The sequence below is a fragment of the Panthera onca genome, chromosome E3 (genome assembly GCF_046562875.1).
Source record: "Panthera onca isolate mPanOnc1 chromosome E3, mPanOnc1 haplotype 2, whole genome shotgun sequence".
Lineage (NCBI taxonomy): Eukaryota > Metazoa > Chordata > Mammalia > Carnivora > Felidae > Panthera > Panthera onca.
The window spans coordinates 24,241,874-24,264,986 of NC_138354.1; the positions used below are offsets into that span (position 1 = coordinate 24,241,874).

Consider the following 23,113-nt stretch of genomic DNA (forward strand, 5'->3'; position numbering starts at 1 on the left):
TAGAGAACAGAGTAAGAAAATGAGCTAAAATATAGAAGATCCAACGCAGAAGGTTAGACAGAAAACCTCAGAACCTCAGAACAAATAAGCCACAACCAACCCTAGGTGTCAGTGTTGTGCCAAGTAACAGCACCAGGGAAGCAGTGGGCAAGGCAATACTGATTTTTAACTGATTTTTAACTGATTTAGGAGGGAAAGATTCGATAAGGGGTTGGGTACAGCAAAGATATTTATGGAATCATTACCATCTCACTGAGAAAACATGCTATGGATGGTTCTTTGAAAGCTACCTCATTGTAGAAATCTATTTTAAGTACCCACATGTGTACATCTGTTATTAAAAATGCATTATGATCTGTTTTTATTTCATTAAAGTGTTTCTTTTAAAGTGGTATTAAGTGAAGTGTATTCTATTTTTAAAACCCAGACAGAATTTTAAAATATTTTAAAAGCACTTGGGTACCTCAGTTGGTACGATTCTTGATTTTGGCTCAGATCATGATCTCATGGTTTGTGAATTCGAGCCCAGCATTGGGCTCCATGGTGACAGTACAGAGCCTACTTGGGATTCTCTCTTTCACCCTCTCTCTCTGCCCCTCCCCTGCTCACATACGTGCACGCTCTCTCTCAAGAATAAATTAAAAATAAATAAATAAAATATTTTAAGAACCCTTTGAAAATGTTTTGCAATGATGGCTTCAATCAGTGGTCTCCAACATATGTAATCACATGTGCCAGGAAAAAATGGAAAGCGAGCAGGAACACATAAACTCTTTTTGTGTGTTTGTATATGTACGTGTGAATGCCTATGTTGTATACTTGTGTATTGGGTATAGTGTGTACATGTATGTGTGCATATATGTGTAACTTATACACAAAAGTAGAAATTAAAATGGCATAAAAGTCCTATTAATAGACATGTTAATATTTTCTTCCTATAACCCAAAATAAACAGTCTTGTGTTCTCCTGGGTGTATAGCCTCACTTTGAGACCACTGACCTGGATGAAATAAATGAATTTCTAAGCTACATGGCAAAAAAAGGTAAGCATTATCTAGGTGAATAGAAAGAGGTGGATTAGAGAATTTACTTTTCCTTTCTGGGAGTCCTTACATTTTGGTACTCCCAGGGCTGAAAATCTGCTGTTCTTTGTGTAACTTAATGAGAAGACAAAATCCCTGAGCTACATCAGTATTTGATTTAGAAGGAGCCTTACCCAACACAAGCAAGGGCTGTGTCTCCAAGATTGTTGTTGAAGCTCAAATTCAGAATACGTTCTCCTTTGGAAAAGTAGTTACATTCCCTCAGGTCATACATCACAGTGAATGATGTATATATTAATATCATCCTTTTATTCACCCATGTAACCAACAACAGCTGTTAGGTGCTACACTATTTTTTTTTTAATTTTTTTTTTTTTAACATTTATTTATTTTTGAGACGCAGAGAGACAGAGCATGAACGGGGGAGGGTCAGAGAGAGAGGGAGACACAGAATCTGAAACAGGCTCCAGGCTCTGAGCAGTCAGCACAGAGCCTGACACGGGGCTCGAACCCACGGACAGTGAGATCGTGACCTGAGCCAAAGTCGGACGCTTAACCGACTGAGCCACCCAGGCGCCCCGGTGCTACACTATTATATAGTCAAAGGCCTTTCTTTCATGCCACCCTTGGATCACACTGACCTTGTCCTTCCCTAATCCCACCTTGTTCACACTCTCCTGCTTTTGCATGTGCTGTTCTCTCTGCCTGGTAAAATACTTCCAAGATACAAACACAGCTCAAATGTCACCTCCTACATGAAACCTACCATAGCCTCCCCTAGCTCTTAATGGGTCTTTCCTTCTCTAAACCCAGAGTACTCTGTCACATTTCTTATCAGATTATCCTGCCATTGTCTGCTTACATTTATCTTCTGTATGATTCTTCAAGTATCTTAAGACCAGAAGCAAGTTTTACATTATCTTTGTATTTCCACTGCCTAGTGTTCGTTGCCTGGTAAAAACTAGACTCTCCAACACCTTTATGTGAAAACAACTGAATGCTGTTTCTATAGAAAAATATTTTTTCAGCCCGTCAACTGAGATATGAAGCACACTTCACTCCCTGGCCATCGATCCTCTCACCCCTCTCCATAAGCAGTGTTTGTTGAATCCCTGGCAATATTAATTTTCCTACTAGCTGAGCATCCAGGCTTTTCACTGGAAAAAATTAAGCTACAGCTTTCTGTTCAGCTTTGAGTTTCCCATGGCAGTGAAAGCCATGGGAAGAAGAATAATACTGAAAGAAATCCCAACAACAGGGAAACAACAAAGACGTGCTTCTAGTGTCTACACACTACCCTCCAGACAAGAGCACTTAAACTACATACCAAAAGATGTCAGCAGGATTTTCAGAATAAGTAATTTCTTTTTCTCTACTACATAAAACCTGGGTGAACTGGAGACCCTGGCTAACAGGCATATAGTTAAGTCTCTGTGGAGTCAAGTCACATGAGGCGATGAAGAATGCACACTCTGAGACAAAGTTACAATGAGGACATCAAGGGCGCCTGGCTGGCTTAGTCGAAGAGCATGAGACTCTCGATCTCAGAGTCGTGAGTTCAAGCCTGGGTGCAGTTAAATGAATAAATATTACAATGTATCAAACTGTGATTATTATTTTAAAAGGGAGAGATCTCAAGTAGGTCTGAAGGACACTGATGAACACTGCACACTAAAGGCCTGCTGAACAAATAGGATCAATAAAGCCACAGACAAAAATGAAGTAACAGAACAGAATGGGATGAAAGAAGTCTAACATGTATAAAATATCAACATTGACACAGATGCGGTGGGGCCCTATCCCACAAATGAGATTATTTAATACTCACAACAAACCCCAACGCAAGCGTTAGCCCCGCTCTCACAGATGAAACACTAACCTTAATGAGAGGCCCGTGTTTCAAACAGGGCCAGTCCTCAAAGCCCAGGCTTTTTCTGTGGAACAGTCCTATCAGTCTTGCTTATTTCTATTTAGACTTTTGGGAGTTGTAAGACTAAAAATGTCAAATTTAACCAGAACAATGACCCTAAAAGAAAGTGAGAAAGTTGCCAAAGGCTACTTCTCCAAAGGCACAGGCCTAACTGCTTTCACAGGAGAATTCTACCAAACTTTGCAAGAACAGAGAGCCACATGCAATTTAAACTGTGCCAGAGCACAGAAGAAAAAACTTCCCAATAACTTTTTACAAAGTCAGCAGAACACTGATACCAAAACATGACAAAGATAACATTTTCCAAATAAATAAAATATCAGATAGATATAATATTTTTATTTAAAATTTTTGTAGGTACAACCCAGTGATGCATTACAAGACCATCCCATCTAAGCCCAGAAATGCAAGGGTGGATATGTATTATACAAGTACTATTAATTTAACAAGTCAAAGGAGAAAAAACAGAATGACTATCTCCACAGATGATGAATATACAGGTAACAAAATTCAACAGCAATTCCTGACTTTTAAGCTCTTAATAAAACAAGATTTAAAAGAATATATATTTCAAGTCAATCAACAGCAATCTCAAGCCAAAAGACAGCATCACATGTAAAGCAGAAATATTCTCATTAAAGTAAAAAACAAGACAAAAACGCCCACCATTTTAAAAAACATTTTCTGGAATTAACTACCAATTCACTGAGTAAGGGGGAAAGTCTAAAAATGAAAAGGAAGTAGCAAAATCATTTGTAGATGCATCAAGGAAACGCAAGAGAATCAGTAGAGAAGCTACCGGAAACACTAAAATAATTCAACAATCTAAACCGATTAAAAAATTAGTACATACACAAAAATTCAATTGCTTATGTTATGTACACCTACCATTCACTCTAAAATATGATGGAAGAGCCCTTTGCAACAACATGGATGAAACTGGAGGGCATTATGGTAAGTGAAATAAGCCAGACACAGAAAGGCAAATACTGCATGATCTCTGATCTCACTTATGTGTGGAATCTAAACAAGTCAAACTTGAAGAACCAGAGACTAGAACAATGGTTGCCTGGGGCTGGAGGGTGGGGAAAATGGGGAGATATTGGTCAACGGTCACCACCTTCCAGTTATGAGTAAGCTCTGGGGATCTAATGTATAGCATGGTAACTATAGTTAATAATACTACACTGTACACCTTAAGTTTGCTGAAAGAATTGATCATTTCAGTGTTATGACACACACACAAAGGCTATGTGAGGTGATGGATGTATTAATTAATTTGTAGTAATAACTTCACAACACACAGGTATATTAAATTATCATGCTGTACACCTTAAAAACATCCAATTTTTGTGCTCGCTTCGGCAGCACATATACTAAAAACATCCAATTTTTATTTGTCAATTTCCCAAAAAGCTGGGAAAAAATTTAAGAGTTACAATAATGATAGAAGGAAAATTTCTATTTAACAATATCACACACACAAACACACCATTAGAATAAATCTAACAAAAACTGTGCAGGACGTTTATGAAGAAAAACTTATGTTACTAAGGAAATTAAAGAATTCAGGGTGCCTGGGTGGCTCAGTTGGTTGGGCGTCCGACTTGGGCTCAGGTCATGATCTCGTGGTCCGTAAGTTCAAGCCCTGCGTCAGGCTCTGTGCTGACAGCTCAGAGCCTGGAGCCGGCTTCGGATTCTGTATCTTCTTCTCTCTCTGCCCCTCCCCAACCCAGACTCTGTCTCTGTCTCAAAAGTAAATAAACATTAAAAAAATTTTTTTAAATGAGACACACCCTACTACTAGCTAGGAAGACTCAATATTCCCTAAATCAATCCATAAAATTTAAACTAGACCAACTAGTGCTGAAGTTGATCTGTTAAATAAATAAGCCAAGAAAAATCTGCAAAGGAACTAATGAAAGGGGGCTAATGCTATGACATTAAAGTGTAGGATAAGCTTGGGCCCCCTGGGTGGCTCAGTCAGTTAAGCATCCAACTCTTGATTTCTGCTCAGGTCATGATCTTTCGGTTCGTGGAATTGAGCCCCTTGTCAGGCTCCTAGCTGTAAGTGCGGAGCCCGTTTGGGATTCTCTCTCTCTCCCTCTCTCTCTGCCCGTCCCCCGCTCATGCTTGCTCATACATGTGCGCTCTCTCTCTAAATAAATAAATATTTTTTAATGTATGATAAGCTACAGTAATTAAAATAGTTGGGTACTGGCATACACGGAAGGAAACATCTTAATAGAACCAAATCCATAGGGGACTTCAGTCTATTATAAAGGTCGAGTTTCAAAGCACTGGGGAAAAGAGGACTATTCAATAAATGGGTTAGGATTGCAGGCTAGCTATCAGGACAACTCTTTCACAAGCAGTTTCACTCCTAGAAATGGACTGTACAGAAAACCTTACACCTGACTTCCTTCAGTTTTTTTTTTCTATGTCACCCTCTCAGTAAGGCCTTTCCCTGAGTATCCTCTTTAAAATTATAGCACCCAAACCCAACCCTCAATTCCAGATGCCCCGTTCTTGCTTTTATTATTTTCTCCCTAACATTTATCACCAACAGCATGCCATTTGCTTCCTGTCTTCCTCACTAGAAGGCAAGCTCCATGAGCGCAAGGATATTTACATGCTTTCTACGAACTGTATCTCCAGCATCTAGGCACTCAGTAAACACTTTCTAAATGAATGAAGATATTTTGTGGCATAAGAGCAGTCAACACCAATTCCCTTCCACCTTCTTTGCAAGCTTACCCAACAATGTAAATATGCTGAGGGCAGACGACTCCCTTCCAGACCGAGAGAGTGCATCGTGACTGTTCTATGCCCCTGACCAGTTGCTGGCTGAGCAGGAACATGTGCCCCATCCTTGCCAACGGGCCCTAAAGCGATGGGAAGATTTCTGGGGAAGGTTTCCCTCACTTAAAAAAAAAAAAAAAAAAAAAAAAAAAAAAGATGTGTGGGGATCCTCTCTTTTCAAGACTTTGTCATGCCTACACAGGACACTTGGCACTGTATCTGCCACTTTGCAATTTTTTTTTAATGTTTATTTATTTTTGAGACAGAGAGAGAGAGAGCATGAACAGGGGAGGGGCAGAGAGAGAGGGAGACACAGAATCCAAAGCAGGTTCCAGGCTCCGAGCTGTCAGGACAGAGCCCGACGCGGGGCTTGAACTCACGGACCGTGAGATCATGACCTGAGCCGAAGTCTGACGCTTAATCGACTGAGCCACCCAGGCGCCCCTGACACCTTGCAATTCTGAGGGGACTATCAACACACTGAAGATGAAGAAAAGAAAGCAACCTCTCAATTTCAATAGAGCAGCTGTATCACAGAATTAACACAACCATGCAACCATGGAACTGCTTTTCTAAAATAAACTCTTATTTTTTAAAAGCAATTTGGGTTGCTCCTTCTGTTTCTTAAAGCAGAAAGCATTCTGGTACATACTTACACATGTGAAAAGACCTGCCTATGAGTGTTCATTTCACTATTATTTATAAAGCAAACTGCTGGTCCCTAAAAGTACATCAAAAGGGGCCTCCTCAAGGAAAGTTCTACACCCAGTGATGTGCTGGTAAATGTTTACCAGCCAGCTTGGAGAAAGGAGAGGCTATCATAGTATTTGCCAATTTCCAAGACCTTAGTGCTCCCATTGACCACTCAGTGGTCACTTTCAATAACAGCCATGTTTAAAAACCAGTTCACTAAATTCACAATGTAACAATCTGCTCTCATGAGCCAGTAAAACCGACTCCAACATACCATTGTTTATATCCAGACCATGATGCAGGTACATATGAGCCGATAAGGAACAATTTCCTAGATACACTTAAGTGGAAAAAGGCAACAAAAGTATTTACAGTGGGGTTTAATAATATAATCATTTTTTTCATGTGTAGTTATATTTACATAGATGATCTTTAAAAGAATATTCGAGAGACCTGAGCAAGATTGTGGAACTGGCTGCTTGAACTCTTTTTACCATGACTTATTTTTTTATAAAATTATACTTTTTAAAAAATTAAGCATGCCACTAAATTTTCATTTTTGCAATATAATTGTCTTTTTATCTACTCTTCCCTTATTTGATGCTTAGAGCAATTCTCACATAGATTTAATGACCCCATAACCAAAACTGGGTCAGGAAACCAAATAAATGGAAATTGAAATTAGAAAGATGCAGTTTACATTTTTTCCAAATTAACCTACGAAACAAAATTGCAGTGACAGGACTTAAAGACAAATCAAAAAAGTGCAAAAAATAATTTCATCTACAATTGCTTTTTGTTGAAATATAAATTGGGCCAAGTATGCAAAGCACACTCCTATTTCCTTAAAACAGCCCAGTATTCACGAACTCACACACACAACAAGGTCACTTTGCAGCTCACAGTCCTCACATTGTGTCACATGGAAATCATCAGGATCTAATTAGTGACTTAAAGAAAGGAAGCAATAATGGAGTGCCGTGGAGCAATATGCAAAATGGATAGGTCAATAAAGGCCACCCACAGCAAAAAAGCTTCTTGTACTCAGGTTTGCTACCCGTCATGTGCCAGATTCCCGGGACTTAGTAGGCAAGTGCACGTCCACAACCAGGGAGCTTGTTTTCAGGCCTTACTGGGGACTGCTCTCTTGTGCAGTTGGATTTCCTCTCAATTTTTAGTGTGAGAAACAAAAGGAAATAAAATTCATGGTTAGATTAATGTTTCTTCCCCTGCTCTTCCACCTCCTGCTATGCCAGGAAATAGCACTAAAATTCTATCATGTGGTTGCCCAACAGGACACAGGAAACCAGGGCCTTATAATCTGATGACTAGTGATTGCAATGCAGAGATGGAGCTAAGGCTTAATTACACAGGGAACAGCACTGACAAGTCAGGTTGCTGAATTACCAAGGACATTTCCTAGGATCCTCACTGTACTGCACGTACACACACACACACACACACACAAACTTACACATGCATACACGCTATATGGGCACTCAAACTGAAAGCAATTTTTTCTTTACCACGACCAGGTGATTCACCAACAGGAATTGTTTGATCTGGTCTATCTGCACTCCTTCCCACCCTCCTATGTCTAAAGAATTCTGCATTTTCCCCATCATGAACAAACATCTAAAATCATTTGGAAATGTTAAAACAAGCATTTAATCTGAAGGGACTAAGACCTGAGGGGGCTAAAAATAAGGACAAGAAGAAATAAAGGAGCAAGTCAAATCCATGGTTATAAGCAAACATGAATATTATTCCTTAAGACAGATTTTCACGGATATTTGAGAACTATGAAGCTTATGAAATATTAATGCAGGTCTTAAAAATGTCTGCAGGCTCTTAGAGTTTTTGAACCCAAGGCTGAACCAGGCAGTAAAATGGAAAAACTAAAGATTTTCAAATATTACCATGTATTACTTAATAAACAGTTTTTGTATTACTGCACATTAACTAATGAAAATGCAAAGGAGAGGCTTAAAATCATAACTTCCAACAAGACCTGAAATGCAAACCACGTGAGCTAAAACCATGAGTTAATGTGGCTACTACCAGATCACAGTAAATATGAAGTAATACGAAATCAAACCATTTCTTTTAATACATTCTTCACTCGGGATTGTGGAAGAGCAAGACTCTGCAACCAAAAACCCAATGTCATACAAAGAAATGACACATGCTGGAACACAAATGGTCTTCACGAGGGTAAAACAGGTAATGGCATTTACCATTTTTCCAGTCTGGAACAAGAGATGTAAAATACAAAACAGCTGTGGCACTCGACAAGTATATCCAGGTACATTAAAAGGCATCACTCATTTCTTGGCTCAGCTTCTAAGCTGATAAACAAATGGCTGAGGCTCCATTTCAGAACAGAAAATATGGCCACATTTTAGGTTTTCAATTCCACGCAAGCAGACCCAGCTGGGTACTCACTATTACCACTGCAAAGGGGACACCAGGTTCTACAAAATCCACATTAATATGAACATTAACCAAGGTGATGTTGTGCATGGGTTAACCATATTCCTTTAAATTCCAGGCTATTCTAAGAAAACAGAATCACAAATACCAAAAGACATCTATGTTGGGTAGGAAATGACTTGACCACACTTACCGTTTTCCACATAGGGATGAAAGGGTAAAACCAGGGCAAGGATAACCCTGCCTCTAGTGGGCTCCAAGACGCTTCTGATATCTTTTAACAAAGTCAGGGGCTGATCACAGCGGTCCAGCAAATTCAAGCAGCTGATGACATCATACTGGAACCCTGTATTCTGCCATTCATTTATACCAAGCACTCTAAAAACATCAGAAAGAACTTGATTGATATAAACGCCCTTAAAGACATCTTTGAAAATAATTGGGATGCCTCACAGGCTCTAACTTTGTCTTCTAAATCAAAGTAAACGCAAGATCTTTCATTTATAATTTATATTTGCAATAATAAGATGGCCAGGCAAAGAAAAGCAGCAACTCTATTTCTGTAAATTTAGCATTTCACCCATTTCCAAATCTAAAAACATATACTTCCTTTATAAGAACAAAATATATGTTTAATAAGAATGAGTTACAAGGCGCTAAAAGTGGTTATACAACTAGGGCATCAAATTCCTGAACATAAAATGAACCAAAAAAAATCCGACTTTTACTTCATTGCAATGTAATCATAAAATACATCACATATTCATGGTTTATATTCCTGGAGTCCCTCTATTTTTAAGAATGGCTGGGGGTATTCTTATGGCTGGGTATCTTCTTAAAAAGGTAATTTCCACTTACAACCTATGGCCTTTGAGCACACATCTCTGTTTCCAGGAGACAGGTATTATTCATACTCTAGAATTTCCTATCTGAATAACTATATAGAAACGACGAAGCATGGGGCATCCTATTAAAAGCGTAAATGAAGAGCACAGTTAACACACTACTCTCAGCCCTCCCTCTCTCTCTCCTACCATCCCTCTCTCAGAACATTTCTAAGTCCTTTACAATGTTTTATCCACAGGAAGAGTTCTCTTATCAAGAGTCTTTGTCAGCCACACCATTAAGGCAATTCTGTAAATTACTCACTCCTGCTTGGTTGTAACAATCAGAATGTGGCAGATGGGGCATGTTATGATAGAGGCAGGGAAGAAAAGGGAGCAGGAAAAAGGATCTTTGGTAAACAAGTCTTTGATAATGCTGAGTAGATACAGTAGAGTTAACTTAGAAAATTCTGAAAGTATAATGAGGGCTGTTTTAAAAAACTCATTAGCATAGTGATATTTGAGAGCATTTTCAAATAGAATAAAGGAGCACAAACCACTCAGCTGCATCTTGTTTTCAGTCTAGGTTTTTTGTAATAACTAAACCCTTCTCCAAAACAATGCTCTAACCAACTTCAAGGGACTAGTCAGAATCCTTTGTTGCTTGAAATAAGTAGGGCATTAGGGCTCCAAAATCACTTTATTGTGCAATGATTATTTTAGAAACTGGATTTAGTTCATTCAAACTATAAAGGTCCTACTTTGGGGATAAAAATCCTATCAATTCCAGGGCGCCTGGGTGGTTCAGTCAGTTGAGCACTGGGCTTCGGCTCAGGTCATGATCTCATGGTTTGTGGTTTCAAGCCCTGCATCGGGCTCTGGGCTGACAGCTCAGAGCCTGGAACCTGCTACAGATTCTGTGTCTCCCTCTTTGCCCCTCCCCAGCTTGCACTCTGTCTGTCTGTCTGTCTCTCTCTCTCAAAAATAAATAAACATTAAAAAAAATTTTTTAAATACTATCAATTCTCATTTTAAAAACCAAAATGAACAATTGAAAAGGACTATTTTAGATATTAATGCCTCAGTCAAACAGCCTATTTAAATTCATAAATTGTAAAAAACAAACAAACAAAAAAACCAAATGATACACTTGATTTAAAAAAACAAAACAACAAAAAAAGTCTCAGGCCCATCTATAAGGAAGCAGAAGCCAAACTTTTATCAACATGTTTTAATATAGAATAATCTCACCAAATCCATCCCTGAATTACTTGCAGATTTTGAAAGAAAAACATGCTCCAATAAAAAATTATGGCTTTAATAAGGGACAGTTACAGCTACACATTTAGAAGCCCTTCTTCATCTTTGTATGGTGACTTTTCACTTGTAAACTCAGTTCCACCGATGAAGACAAATGTACTGGCCCCAATCGAACTGTGTATTATTAGCCCAGGAATCGAGACCCATGGTTAAGATTTCCTCCATTTATGAGAACAATGGAAGAAGTCACTTGTCCAAATCACACTGTAAGTTACTGGCAGAGAAAAAATTGCAACTTGGAAACTCCTAATGGGCTATTCAGGCCAAGCAACCCACTCTCCCCAGCTAAGGGGAGAAAGAGCCTGACAACCGGTCCGTGAATTGATGCTTTCCGGGTGGTGGGTTGTGAGTGAAGAGCAGTCTGCACTTCAGTCTCCAACATCTTTTCATTAAAAAAAGAAAATAAAGGGGCACCTGGTCTCCCTCTCTCTCTGCCCCTCCCCTACTTGTGCTCCGTGTCTCTCTCAATCTCTCCCCACCTTCTCAAAAATAAACATTAAAAAAATTTTTTTAAGAAAATAAAGGATGTTGGGGTGCCTGGGTGGCTCAGTCAGTTAAGCGTCCGACTTCGGCTCAGGTCACGATCTCGCACTACGTGGGTTCGAGCCCCGCGTCGGGCTCTGTGCTGACAGCTCAGAGCCTGGAGCCTGTTTCAGATTCTGTGTCTCCCTCTCTCTCTGACCCTCCCCCGTTCATGCTTTGTCTCTCCCTGTCTCAAAAATAAATAAACGTTAAAAAAAAAATAAAAAAATAAAGGATGTTAACATGAGAAATAGAAAATTTTTTAATTTTATGTTTATTTTTGAGAGATGGAGAGACAGACAGAGTACGAACAGGGGAAGGGCAGAGAGAGAGAGAGAGAGAGAGAGAGAGAGAGAGAGAGAGACAGTACTTGAAGCAGGCTCTAGGTTCCGAGCTGCCAACACAGACCCCAACATGGTGCTTGAACTCACGAATCATGAGATCACGACCTGCGCTGAAGTCAGATACTTAACCAACTGAGCCACCCAGGCACCCAGAGAAATAGAATTCTTAAACTATAATAATTTCTTTTCAAGAAAGATCCCAAACCTACAGATAATGGATTCAAGTCAAGCAGCTTTCAAACTTACATTGAGAATCTCTGTTCTCTGGTGTTAACATGTACATACGATTCCTTTTTGTTTTGTTTTTTAAATTTTTTTTTTAAACGTTTATTTATTTTTGAGACAGAGACAGAGCATGAACAGGGGAGGGTCAGAGAGACAGACACAGAATCTGAAACAGGCTCCAGGCTCTGAGCCGAAGTCGGCCACTTAACCGACTGAGCCACCCAGGTGCCCCGATAAGATTCCTTTTTGATTACGCATGTGTGAAAGGTCTATGCAGATTTACTTCTAAACCCACACCCTTTACAGCTCAGCATCTTCCCACACCCTTATTTCCTCTACCATCTAACTACCATTCAGACCAACTAATTTTAACACTAACTTTTGGTGAAGCAGACTGAGGAAGGAAAACATGCTGCCAAAATTTTTTCCTGCCACAGAATCTTTTTTAAAAAATTATTGTCCCCTGAATTGTGGAATTGTTCATTAGTACACCTAATCAAAAATTAACTGTATAATCCTTTCCTGTGCCTGTGGCTTTTCCAAAACAGTATTTCTAACCCTGGAATTATTATTTTCAAGAAAACAAGTTAAGTAATAGTTTATCTTCCGGGAGGATTTAAAACATATTTTCCTTACAGAAGTGACAAAGCAATCGGCATGTTGGTAAATCCTAAATAAAAAGCAAAACACCAACAGTACAAAAAAATTGCTGTTTTGTTTTAGAAATCAAAGCCAGATCCTTAAATTTTACAACTGGATTTTTTGGCATAAATAAGGATACCTTGGCAACACAGAAAAAGAACTCAACCATTTTCTGTGTGTTTTTCATGAACTCAGATATTGAAGAGAAACAAAAAATAGTTAGCTCCCAAGCCAAGAAAACGAGGTATTAAGCTAAAAGTCTGCCCTGCCAGCAGGTTGGACAAACCCCAACCTAAGATATTACTTCCTCATTAAAATCTCAGATTGTGCCATCAGAATGCCTAAAATGAACAAATCAGGAGACTGTAGATGCTGGAGAGGATATGGAGAAACAGGAACCCTCTGCACTGTTGGTGGGAATGCAAACTGGTGCAGCCACTCTGGAAAACAGTGTGGAGGTTCCTCAAAAAAACTAGCTACCCTATGACCCAGCAATAGCACTGCTAGGAATTTACCCAAGGGATACAGGAGTGCTGATACACAGGGGCACTTGTTCCCCAATGTTCATGGCAGCACTTTCAACAATAGCCAAATTATGGAAAGAGCCTAAATGTTCATCAACTGATGAGTGGATAAAGAAATTGTGGTTTATATACACAATGGAAGACTACATGGCAATGGGAAAGAATGAAATATGGCCTTTTGTAGGAACATGGATGAACTGGAGAGTGTTATGCTAAGTGAAATGAGTCATACAGAGAGAGACAGATACCATATGTTTTCACTCTTATGTGGATCCTGAGAAACTTAACAGAAGACCATGGGGGAGGGGAAGGGGAAAAAAAGTTACAGAGAGTGAAGGAGCCCAACCATAAGAGACTCTCAAAAACTGAGAATAAACTGAGGGTTGATGGGGGGTGGGAGGGAGGGGAAAGTGGGTGATGGGTATTGAGGAGGGCACCTGTTGGGATGAGCACTGGGTGTTGTATGGAAACCAATTTGACAATAAATTTCATATTAAAAAAAAATCTCAGACTGTGCTGAAAAACACCATTTTTGTGAGTATGTTCTTATTTAATACTAATAATATTGTGGACAGAATATCAACCAGTATGAATTCCCTATTTAGGTCAAACTGCAGATTTTGGCATATGTGCTACGTATTAGGGGAAAAAAATTAAGTATTTTTCATAGGGTAGTAAGTTTACTAGTAGGTTACAAAGCATGTAAACTCTAGATACAATGAATTATTAATTCAGATATCTAAATTTCACTGATAATTCCATTTAGGCATTTAGTCTTAAGAAGGGCTTCAATGGCAGGCAAGCAAGCAAGGGAAGGAGCAGGGGTGAATAGGAGGGGAATGAAAACATTTCAAACACCTTCCTCCCCATATCTACTTTTGAACACATTTTTTTTACATGGGAGGAGAGTGTCAGATTAGGACTTTGGCATGAAGTTTTCAAATAATGAGTTAATTTCTTTTAAGTTTATTTATTTCTTTTGAGAGAGAGAGAGAGAGAGAGAGAGAGAGACAGACAGAGAGAAAGGGAGGGAGAGAATCCCAAGCAGGCTCTGCACTATCATCACAGAGCCCAATGTGGGACTCCATCCCACAAACCAGGAGATCATGACCTGCACTGAAACCAAGAGTCAGATGCTTAACCAACTGACCCACCCCAAAATACTGAAGTATTTCTTTAATTAGAAATTAATTCATGGGGCACCTGGGTGGCTCAATCGGTTGAGTGTCCGACTCTTGGTTTCGGTGGAGGTCATCATCTCCTAGTTTGTGGGATCAAGTCCCACGTTGGACTCTGTGCTAGGCATGGAGCCTGCTTAAGATTCTCTCAGAAAGAAGGAAAAGAAGAGAAGAGAAGAGAAGAGAAGAGAAGAGAAGAGAGAAAAGAGAAGGGAAGGGAAGGGAAGGGAAGGGAAGGGAAGGGAGAAGAGAAAAAAGGAGAAAAAAGGAGAAAAGAGGAGAAAAGAGGAGAGAAAAAAGAAAAAAGAGAAGAATTCAGTTATCACTACACAGGCCCTCCAGGATCTAATCTGAGACAGACTGCTAGTGCTAAAGGGGATCTTACAAATCACACAGTTGAACCTCACACAGACAGAAGTCTCCTATGATAGCATCCCTAATAGCTATTTAAACACTGAGAGGGGCAAGGACTTGAATACTTGAGCTGTTAGGAAGGTGTGTGTCCCTTAACTCTACCTCAACTTCTGAAACCTAGCTGTGCATGATTATACCAGAAACTATGCTTACTCCTCTCTTTCCATATAAAACTCCATTACATTTGATCGTAATCTTCCCTTCCACCCCCTTCCTACTTGGTGTTCTCTTCACCACGCTTAAAATTTCCATGTTTTGCCAATGTTCAATCAAGTCGTGCTCCAAGAGCTACTCTAATGCTGTCTGTAGAAGCAGAAACTTAGGTGGATACAAAAGTGAGTTCATAATTCCTTTTTCCTTCTTCCTAAGGCTAAGCCTGGCTTCCAAAATATCAGAGGAGGCAGGCCCATTCTGTACCCAGCACCTTCTTCTCCTATTCAATAGAATCCATACTGAATAAAAAACAGCCCTCTTTCTAAGTCTCTCGAGCAGAAGATGGTCTTAAAACCAAGATTTGACAGTTCATACCCATTAGGATGGCTATTACCAAAAAAATAAGTAAATAACAAGTACTCGCGAAGATGCAGAGAAACTGTAGCCCTTGTATACTGCTGCCAGGATGTAAAACGGGGCAGCTGCTGTGGACAATGGTATGACAATTCCTAAAAAAATTAAACAGGATCCTACATTATAATCCAGCAATTCCACTTCTGAGTATATACCCAGAAGCAAAAGCAACGACTCAAACAGTTATTTGTACACTCGTGTTCACAATAGCATTGTTCACAATAGCTAAAAGATGAGGGCAACCCAAGTGTCCACTGACGAATGAATGAGCCAAGTGTGGTACATCCATACAATGGAATATTATTCAGCCTTCTAAAGGAAGGTGATTTTGATACATGCCACAAGGATAAACCCTGAAGACATGTTTAGTGAAATAAGCCATTCACGAGAAGACAATTAATGCATAATTCCTCCTATTTCATGTTCCTAGAAGGGTCAAATTCCTAGAGACATGAAGTAGGATGATGGTTGCCAGGGGCCAGGGTGGTAGGGGGGAGGAGTGGAAAATTAGTGTTTAATTACAGAGTTTCAGTGGGGACAACAGAAAGATTCTAGAGAAGGACAGTGGTGATGGTTACACAATGTAGATGTATTTAGTATCACTAACTGTCTTCTTAAAAATGATTAAAAGGGTTAATTCTGTGTTATGTAGTTGACCACAATAATTTTTTTAATTTAAAAAAAAAAACAAAAACCAAAAAACAAACTTTAAGAATGTCAGATTCCAGGGGCGCCTGGGTGGATCAGTCAGTTAAGCATCCGACTTCGGCTCAGGTCATGATCTCACAGTTTGTGGGTTTGAGCCCTGCGTCAGGCTCTGTGCTGACAGCTCAGAGCCTGAAACCTGCTCCAGATTCTGTGTCTCCCTCTCTCTCTGCCCCTCCCCCACTCATGCTCTGTCTCTCTCTCAAAAATAAATAAACATTAAAAAAAAGAAGAAGAATGCCAGATTCCAGGGGTGTCTGGGTGGTTCAGTCAGTAGTCTCCCGACTCCTGATTTCAGCTCAGGTCATGATGTCACCGTTGTCAGATTGAGCCTGGCTACTCACTGGGCATGGAGCCTACTTAGGATTTTCTCTCCCTGTTTCTCAGGTGCTCACACTCTGTCTCTCAAACAAAACAAACAAACAAACAAACAAAAGCCAGATTCCAAACAGGAAAAGTGTCTACACCTTTTTTTTTTTTTTTTTTGAGCAAGTAAGAGGGGGAGGGGCAGAACGAGAGGGAGAGAGATGAACTCAGGCAGGCTCCACACCCAGCACAGAGCCTGATGTGAGGCCTAATCTCACCACTGTGAGACCATGACCTGAGCTGAAATCAAGAGACAGTGGCTCAACCAACCGAGCCCACCCAGGTGCCCCAAAAAAGTCTCTACATCTGATTCCTCTTTTCCAAGTTATTCCTCACCTACCCTTCTTCCACAGTGCCAACTCCTCTAGTCCAGAAACACACTGATGAGGAAAGATGATTTCTCTCTAAATTTCTACTTAACTGTAATATGGAAAGTTTTTAAAAAATTCTAATCATGGAAAATTGTTTCTGATTCACATCCTTTAAATAATATACTCTCAAGAAGAAATACATCCAAAACCAAGAAATATACCCCAAACCATGTCTAAAAATTATACCTGTATTTCTTCTTCTGAAGCTGCCATATCATAGTTTCAGACAGCTCAGTGGCATAAATCTCTTCAAAATGAGGGCTCATGATTTTTGTGACTTCTCCATCTCCAGCACCTAAATCAAGAAGTCTATGGGTTTTCCAGTCTGGATTAATTTTTAGCAGTCTCTGAAACTGATCTGGTGAAAACACAAACATTGAGCCTCTTCCTAGCAACCTGGAAGAAAAAAAAGACAAAAATAGAAGAGTCTATGCAAATTAAGCACCCCCACATACATTCAGAGTGACTGCAGTAACTCAGCACCAATAGCCTCCTGAACTTACAAAATATTTATCTTATGTGATTATACGGTTAAATTATATACTACTTTTTATATGATTTACAGGATTAAAAGCAAAGTTAGTAAAATAAGAAAATACCTCCAGATACCATTTGGCGCTGAGTTTACAGATAACACCCCATAAAGAGTCGGCAAAGGAGAGGAGTAAAAGGTAGAAAGGAAACAGGATGAGACAGGAAGGGAAGGAAAGAAGAATGAGTAAGAGATTAAAAGGTTAATGTGAAGAATTTATGTCAAACTAGGAAGGAGAGAAGGAGATAGAGTAACAGAAAACGTATTTATCAGTTAAAAAAGATGACAGCCCAACAGAATCTGATTACAGCACTAGCCAATAATACTAAGCAGAAAAATCAAATAGGAAAAAAAAGCTGTTATTAAACTAAACAATGCGTGAGAAAAAAAATAACTTCATTATCATAGATTTTTAAGAGACACTAGAGAAAAAAATGGTCCCTGCAATATCAGTTAATTTAGACCAAAAAAGTAGATTCATACTTCCATCAGTTTATATATTACATGATCATCTGGGTCTTATTATTTCTAAAGATCCTGAAAAACATTCAAAACCACAGTAACGCCTTTAAAAAAAAAAAGCTTGAGAGGAGTTAAATGGAGATCAGAGAGAACTCTCTGAACAGACAGAGGCTGTGGCTCAAACCAAGTCTCAAGGAAGCATCACGGTGGGGCACAGAATGCGCTCCCTGCTCAGCCTCGGTTTTCTAGCTCTCAAATCCTACTCTCTCCAGGGCAGGGATTCTCCAGGTCCCTTTCCCGAAATGAAGCAGAGCTCAGAGATGGCGCAGAACCATAAATAGCGAGCCGCTGCAGAAAGAAGGCGGAAAGCCTGGGAGAAGCGGCCACTTCTGGGCCTTCCCCCCTCAGCAGCTCCTGGGGCACTTCCTTCAGACCCTGGAACACAGTTTGAAAGGCACCGCTCTGGGGGCACCTGGGTAGCTCAGTTGGTTAAGCGTCCGACTTCAGCTCAGGTCATGATTTCATGGTTCATGAATTCAAACCCCATAGCGGGCTCTCTGACGTCAACACAGAGCCACTTCAGATCCCCTGTCCTCCTCTCTGTCTGGCCCTCCCTCACCTGCGCTATCTCTTTCTCTCTCAAAAATAAATAAACATTAAAAACAATTTTTTTTTAATGAAAAGCACCAGTCTGGGAAATGGCAGGGAAATCTGGTTTGTACTGCTACTTTCTGGAAATAAGCATATGGTACAGTATGTCACACAGTGACTGGAAAGATGTGTGCAACCTGGTGCTCCTGGCAAGACCAGTTTTAGGAAAGAATTAAAATTGCAGAGTTCATATAACAGGCTCCCTCTCTCTCCACTTTTCCCATTAAGGCCTTAGGAGAGTTTAAGCAGATCTAATAATGTCTTTACAGTAAACCTTCTGCCCCACAGAATGCTAAAAAACTAGGGAAGGTGGGGGGGCACAGACATCAGATTGCTAAACATGATGCTATCCCTCAAACTGCTTACTGAGAAAGTGTTACCTCCTCCAAGACCATTATTTTTTAATCTTCTGGTGGAAAAATAGGCTACAGAAAGCAAATATGAGAAAAGAGACTGAACTTACTGAAAGAGCTTTACAAAACTTCACACAGGAGCCACCGTCAGAGCAGGAAGAGGGTACAGGCAGCACGGTGTGGGGGATGCAGTGTTGGTGTTGACTTGCCATAGGATCAAAAGTTGCAAAACAGTTTTTTGGCTCAAACTTTCCCGGTTATAAAATACCATGCTTCTCCTAGCCACCTTCTTGGGATGTAAGGACTCCTGACATTATAATCATAAAACTCTAGAGCTAGAGGTCATCTGACTTGTCTACATTTAAAGGCATCAGAGACGGAAGCACTGTCTATCCCCAAAGATCATGAGCAACAGAGGCTCCAAAAAAAGATTAAAAGTGTAAAAAATAAAAATAAATAAAAATTTTTTAAAAAATCATCAAGTCCTTGGGGCGCCTGGGTGGCGCAGTCGGTTGAGCGTCCGACTTCAGCCAGGTCACGATCTCGCGGTCTGTGAGTTCGAGCCCCGCGTCAGGCTCTGGGCTGATGGCTCGGAGCCTGGAGCCTGTTTCCGATTCTGTGTCTCCCTCTCTCTCTGCCCCTCCCCCATTCATGCTCTGTCTCTCTCTGTCCCAAAAATAAATAAAAAAAAAACGTTGAAAAAAAAAAAAAAAAAATCATCAAGTCCAGTGTTTCTCAACCAGGACCAACTCCACCCTCTAGGGGGCACTGCGAGTAGGTGGGAGAGTCTGGGGTCATCCCCATGACCCGGGAGTGCCGCTGGTTAGTGAACCAGGCCAGAAACGCTAGACTTCCAGATAGAAGTGGGTCAGTCCCACACGATAAAGAATTATCCCACTGAAAATACCAAGACACTGACCTCGCTCAATACAAGGTTTCCAGCAAACATCAGGTATGGCTCTCTAATTTGTCTTTAATTTCTAAAGGTAGTGATGTCCATGGGCGGTGGGGGGTTTGTGTTTATTAACCATCCTAGGTTCTCTGGCCACAATCTAAGTTCTCTCTAGATTTAGAATCTATAGAGGAGGTGTGTCTCCTTACAGGTATCTTCCTTATAATATAGACTCTGAAAACAGCTATCAGGTCTCTCCTTATTTAGCCTTTCCCTTTCTAACATAAAGGAGGTCTGGTAAGTATCTTCTTAGTCCAAGAAGGCACCACAGTGCAGGGTGCCTCAGAGATACCACAGGTCCAGTTCCAGACCACCACGATAAAGCAAGTATCACAAGCAGGCCAAATGAATTTTTTGGTTTCCCAGTGCACATAAATGTTGTTTACATTACACCATGGCCTATAAAGTATGCAACAGCATTATATCTAAAAAAACAATGTACATACCTTAGTTAAAATATACTTTATTGTGAAAAAACAGCTAACCATCAAGTGAGTTTTCAGCGAGTCGTAACCACTAATCAGAGATCACCAGAATACAGTAATGAAAAAGTTTGAATACTGGGAGAATTACCAAAATATGACACACAGATCCAAAGTGAGCAAATGCTACTGGAAAAAATGGCACTGATAGACGTGCATGACACAGGGTTACCACAAAGTTCCAATTAAAAAAAAAAAAAAGGCAATTATCTGTGAAGTGCAATGAGGGATGCCTGTAGTTATTTAAGACACAGCAATTCATGGTAATAATCTACCATGGATGGAAAGTACCAGCAGGCTCAAAACTAAGCTTTCCGGTGAGAATAAGACACAGGGCATGTTTTGAGAGAGTGGGAGGTGAGAGTTAAACAAAACCAAACAAAAAACAGAAGAGCTGCAGATAAGGGAATCCAAAGGAATTTATTAATTGCATTGCCTCTCTTTGACCAAACCGTGAAATTCCAAATCAAGGAATTTTAACCAGGGTCCCATGGGGCAGAGGTTGGGGGTAGGGGTGGGGGATGAAGGGGGGAGGTGGTTCAGAGTTTGAAATCTCCCAAAACTGTATGTGAAATTTTGAATGAAAATACTATTTGAAGAGAAGATCCCTACCTTTCATCATTTTCAAAAGGTAAAGGACCTCATAAAGGATAAGAATCACTGTTACAATGACTTGCCTGCTTTCCAAAATAAATAAAATGGTACAGAACAGAAATTCAGTGTAGTCAATTTTAGAAACAAAACGTCAGACCAAGTTGTATAAACTCAACTACCAAGACAAAAATAACAACGGCCTGCTGAAGCAAACCTAAGGCAGTTTCATATAAACAATGAAGAAAATCAAGAAAGAAATCTTGAGAAATGGCTCATGGTGCCTAAAAACATATTTAAGGACCAGATGATAGACCAGGGATCCAGACAGTCAGGAGAAGCTGGCTTGAAACCTCAAGGGGGGAAAAAAAAGTGGGCCCAACCAGTGGCTTTAAGCAGTCCAATAAGGCTTTGTAAACACTAAACTCTACTGATTTTCTCCTTGGCATTCTAGATTCTTGGGCCTTGGGGATTTTTGAAAATTTGGCCAAGAAAAGACTGAAAAAAATCTGTACTCCTAAAGCTTTCTCCATGGATTTATATGAGAGAACCACACTAGAGATGGGCATTCCACAGCAAGTTTACAAAATTCTGGTGCGCCTAGACATTATGTTAAGAACAGATGTTGGGCCTTCACTCGAAATAAGCCATCACACATTGCTGGGTTGATTAAATCCCCCCTCTCAAAAGAAAAAAAAAAAAAACTTGTTCCTGGGAAGTGTGCTAAAGCAAAGATTTTACTCTTCACCACATGTTAAGGGCTTAGTTCTTGCTACTCTCTACAGTAGGGGACTAGCAGCATCATGGGCATCACTTGGGAGCTTATTAAAAATGCAGAATCCTTGGGGCACCTGGGTGGCTCAGTCAGTTAAGCGTCCAACTTCAGCTCAGGTCATGATCTCGCGGTCCGGGAGTTCGAGCCCCGCATCGGGCTCTGTGCTGACAGCTCAGAGCCTGGAGCCTGTTTCGGATTCTGTGTCTCCCTCTCTTTCTGACCCTCCCCCATTCATGCTCTGACTCTCTCTGTCTCAAAAATAAATAAATGTTAAAAAAATTTTTTTTAAAAATGCAGAATCCTAGGTCCCTGACCTACTGATTCACAATCTGCGTTTTCACCAGATCTCCGGGTTGTTTCTTGTGCACATCGAAGCTGGGAAGCACTGCTCCAAGTAACTCCCACCGTAGAAATACAGACTAATGAGGCTATTTATCAAGTTATGGTGAATCTACTTTCTTAAGTTTTTTTATGTTTATTTATTTTTGAGAGAGAGACAGAGACAGAACATGAGTGGGGTGGGGCAGAGAGAGGAGACACAGAATCCGAAGCAGGCTCCAGGTTCTGAGCTGTCAGCACAGAGTCCGATGCGGGGCTTGAACCACGAACAATTAGATCATGACCTCAGCCGAAGTCAGACGCTTAACCAACGGAGCCACCCAGATGCCTCAAGTTATGATGAATATAAAAGGCACAACTGCAGAAGGCTAAGACACTGGACCCACCCACTGCCAAGGATTCTGACTAGCACAAGTATTGTAGCTGAGGTGATCAATACCTTTAACAAAATAGCTTTTCTCTTTCATTTTCTTTTTTTAAACCTAAGGAGAAAGAAAAAATACACAAGACTCACTTACCCATTGATAGATGTTCTAGACATAAACAGGCTAAAAACAGATGACACAAAAGAGTGATATAATTGGATAAATAGCCAGCCAGATTTCTCAATACTGTTGTTTAAGAAGATCTGTGTTCCTTGATCAAGATAGCTCTGAACAAAGACAGCCTGGAGTGATTCGCATAATTTCTCTCTGTTGCACACGTACCACTAAAAAAAAGAAGAACAAGTGAAAACACACAACTTAAGTGTCATCTAAGAAGTCCAAAAACAGAAGCCAGAAGACTAAATCAAATCCAGTATTTCTAAATGGTATAATCTCATGGCACTGGGAGGATAATCATCATCTCTTACACTCAGATGACCTATAAAGTGTAAAATACTTCCACATACATAATTTCTCATCTAATTCTCATAATGTAGGGGGCGCAGGGGGAAGAGGTTTCTGAGTCATGCAGTTTAGTAGGTGACAGAGCCAGGCCACAGTCCTTGTATTCTGACCCCCCGCCCAATATTTCAGTCACTATATCCCCAGGACCCTGAGATCTAGGAAGGCTCAGTTGGCCTCTCCTTC

General features: G+C 40.2%; 1 protein-coding gene across 3 annotated transcripts in view; it reads right to left on the bottom strand.

Annotated features, from left to right (window-relative positions):
• The window catches only part of METTL9 (methyltransferase 9, His-X-His N1(pi)-histidine), a 51,785-nt gene that overhangs the window by 13,180 nt on the left and 15,492 nt on the right, over positions 1-23,113 (bottom strand). For all 3 annotated transcript variants that reach the window (XM_078440475.1, XM_078440474.1, XM_078440473.1), the window contains exons 2-4: positions 22,559-22,749; positions 17,090-17,299; positions 9,095-9,279 (exon numbers count right to left, since the gene is read on the bottom strand). In XM_078440475.1, coding sequence (XP_078296601.1) covers positions 9,095-9,279; positions 17,090-17,299; positions 22,559-22,749 — 586 coding nt within the window. The remainder of the gene's footprint in view (positions 1-9,094; positions 9,280-17,089; positions 17,300-22,558; positions 22,750-23,113) is intronic.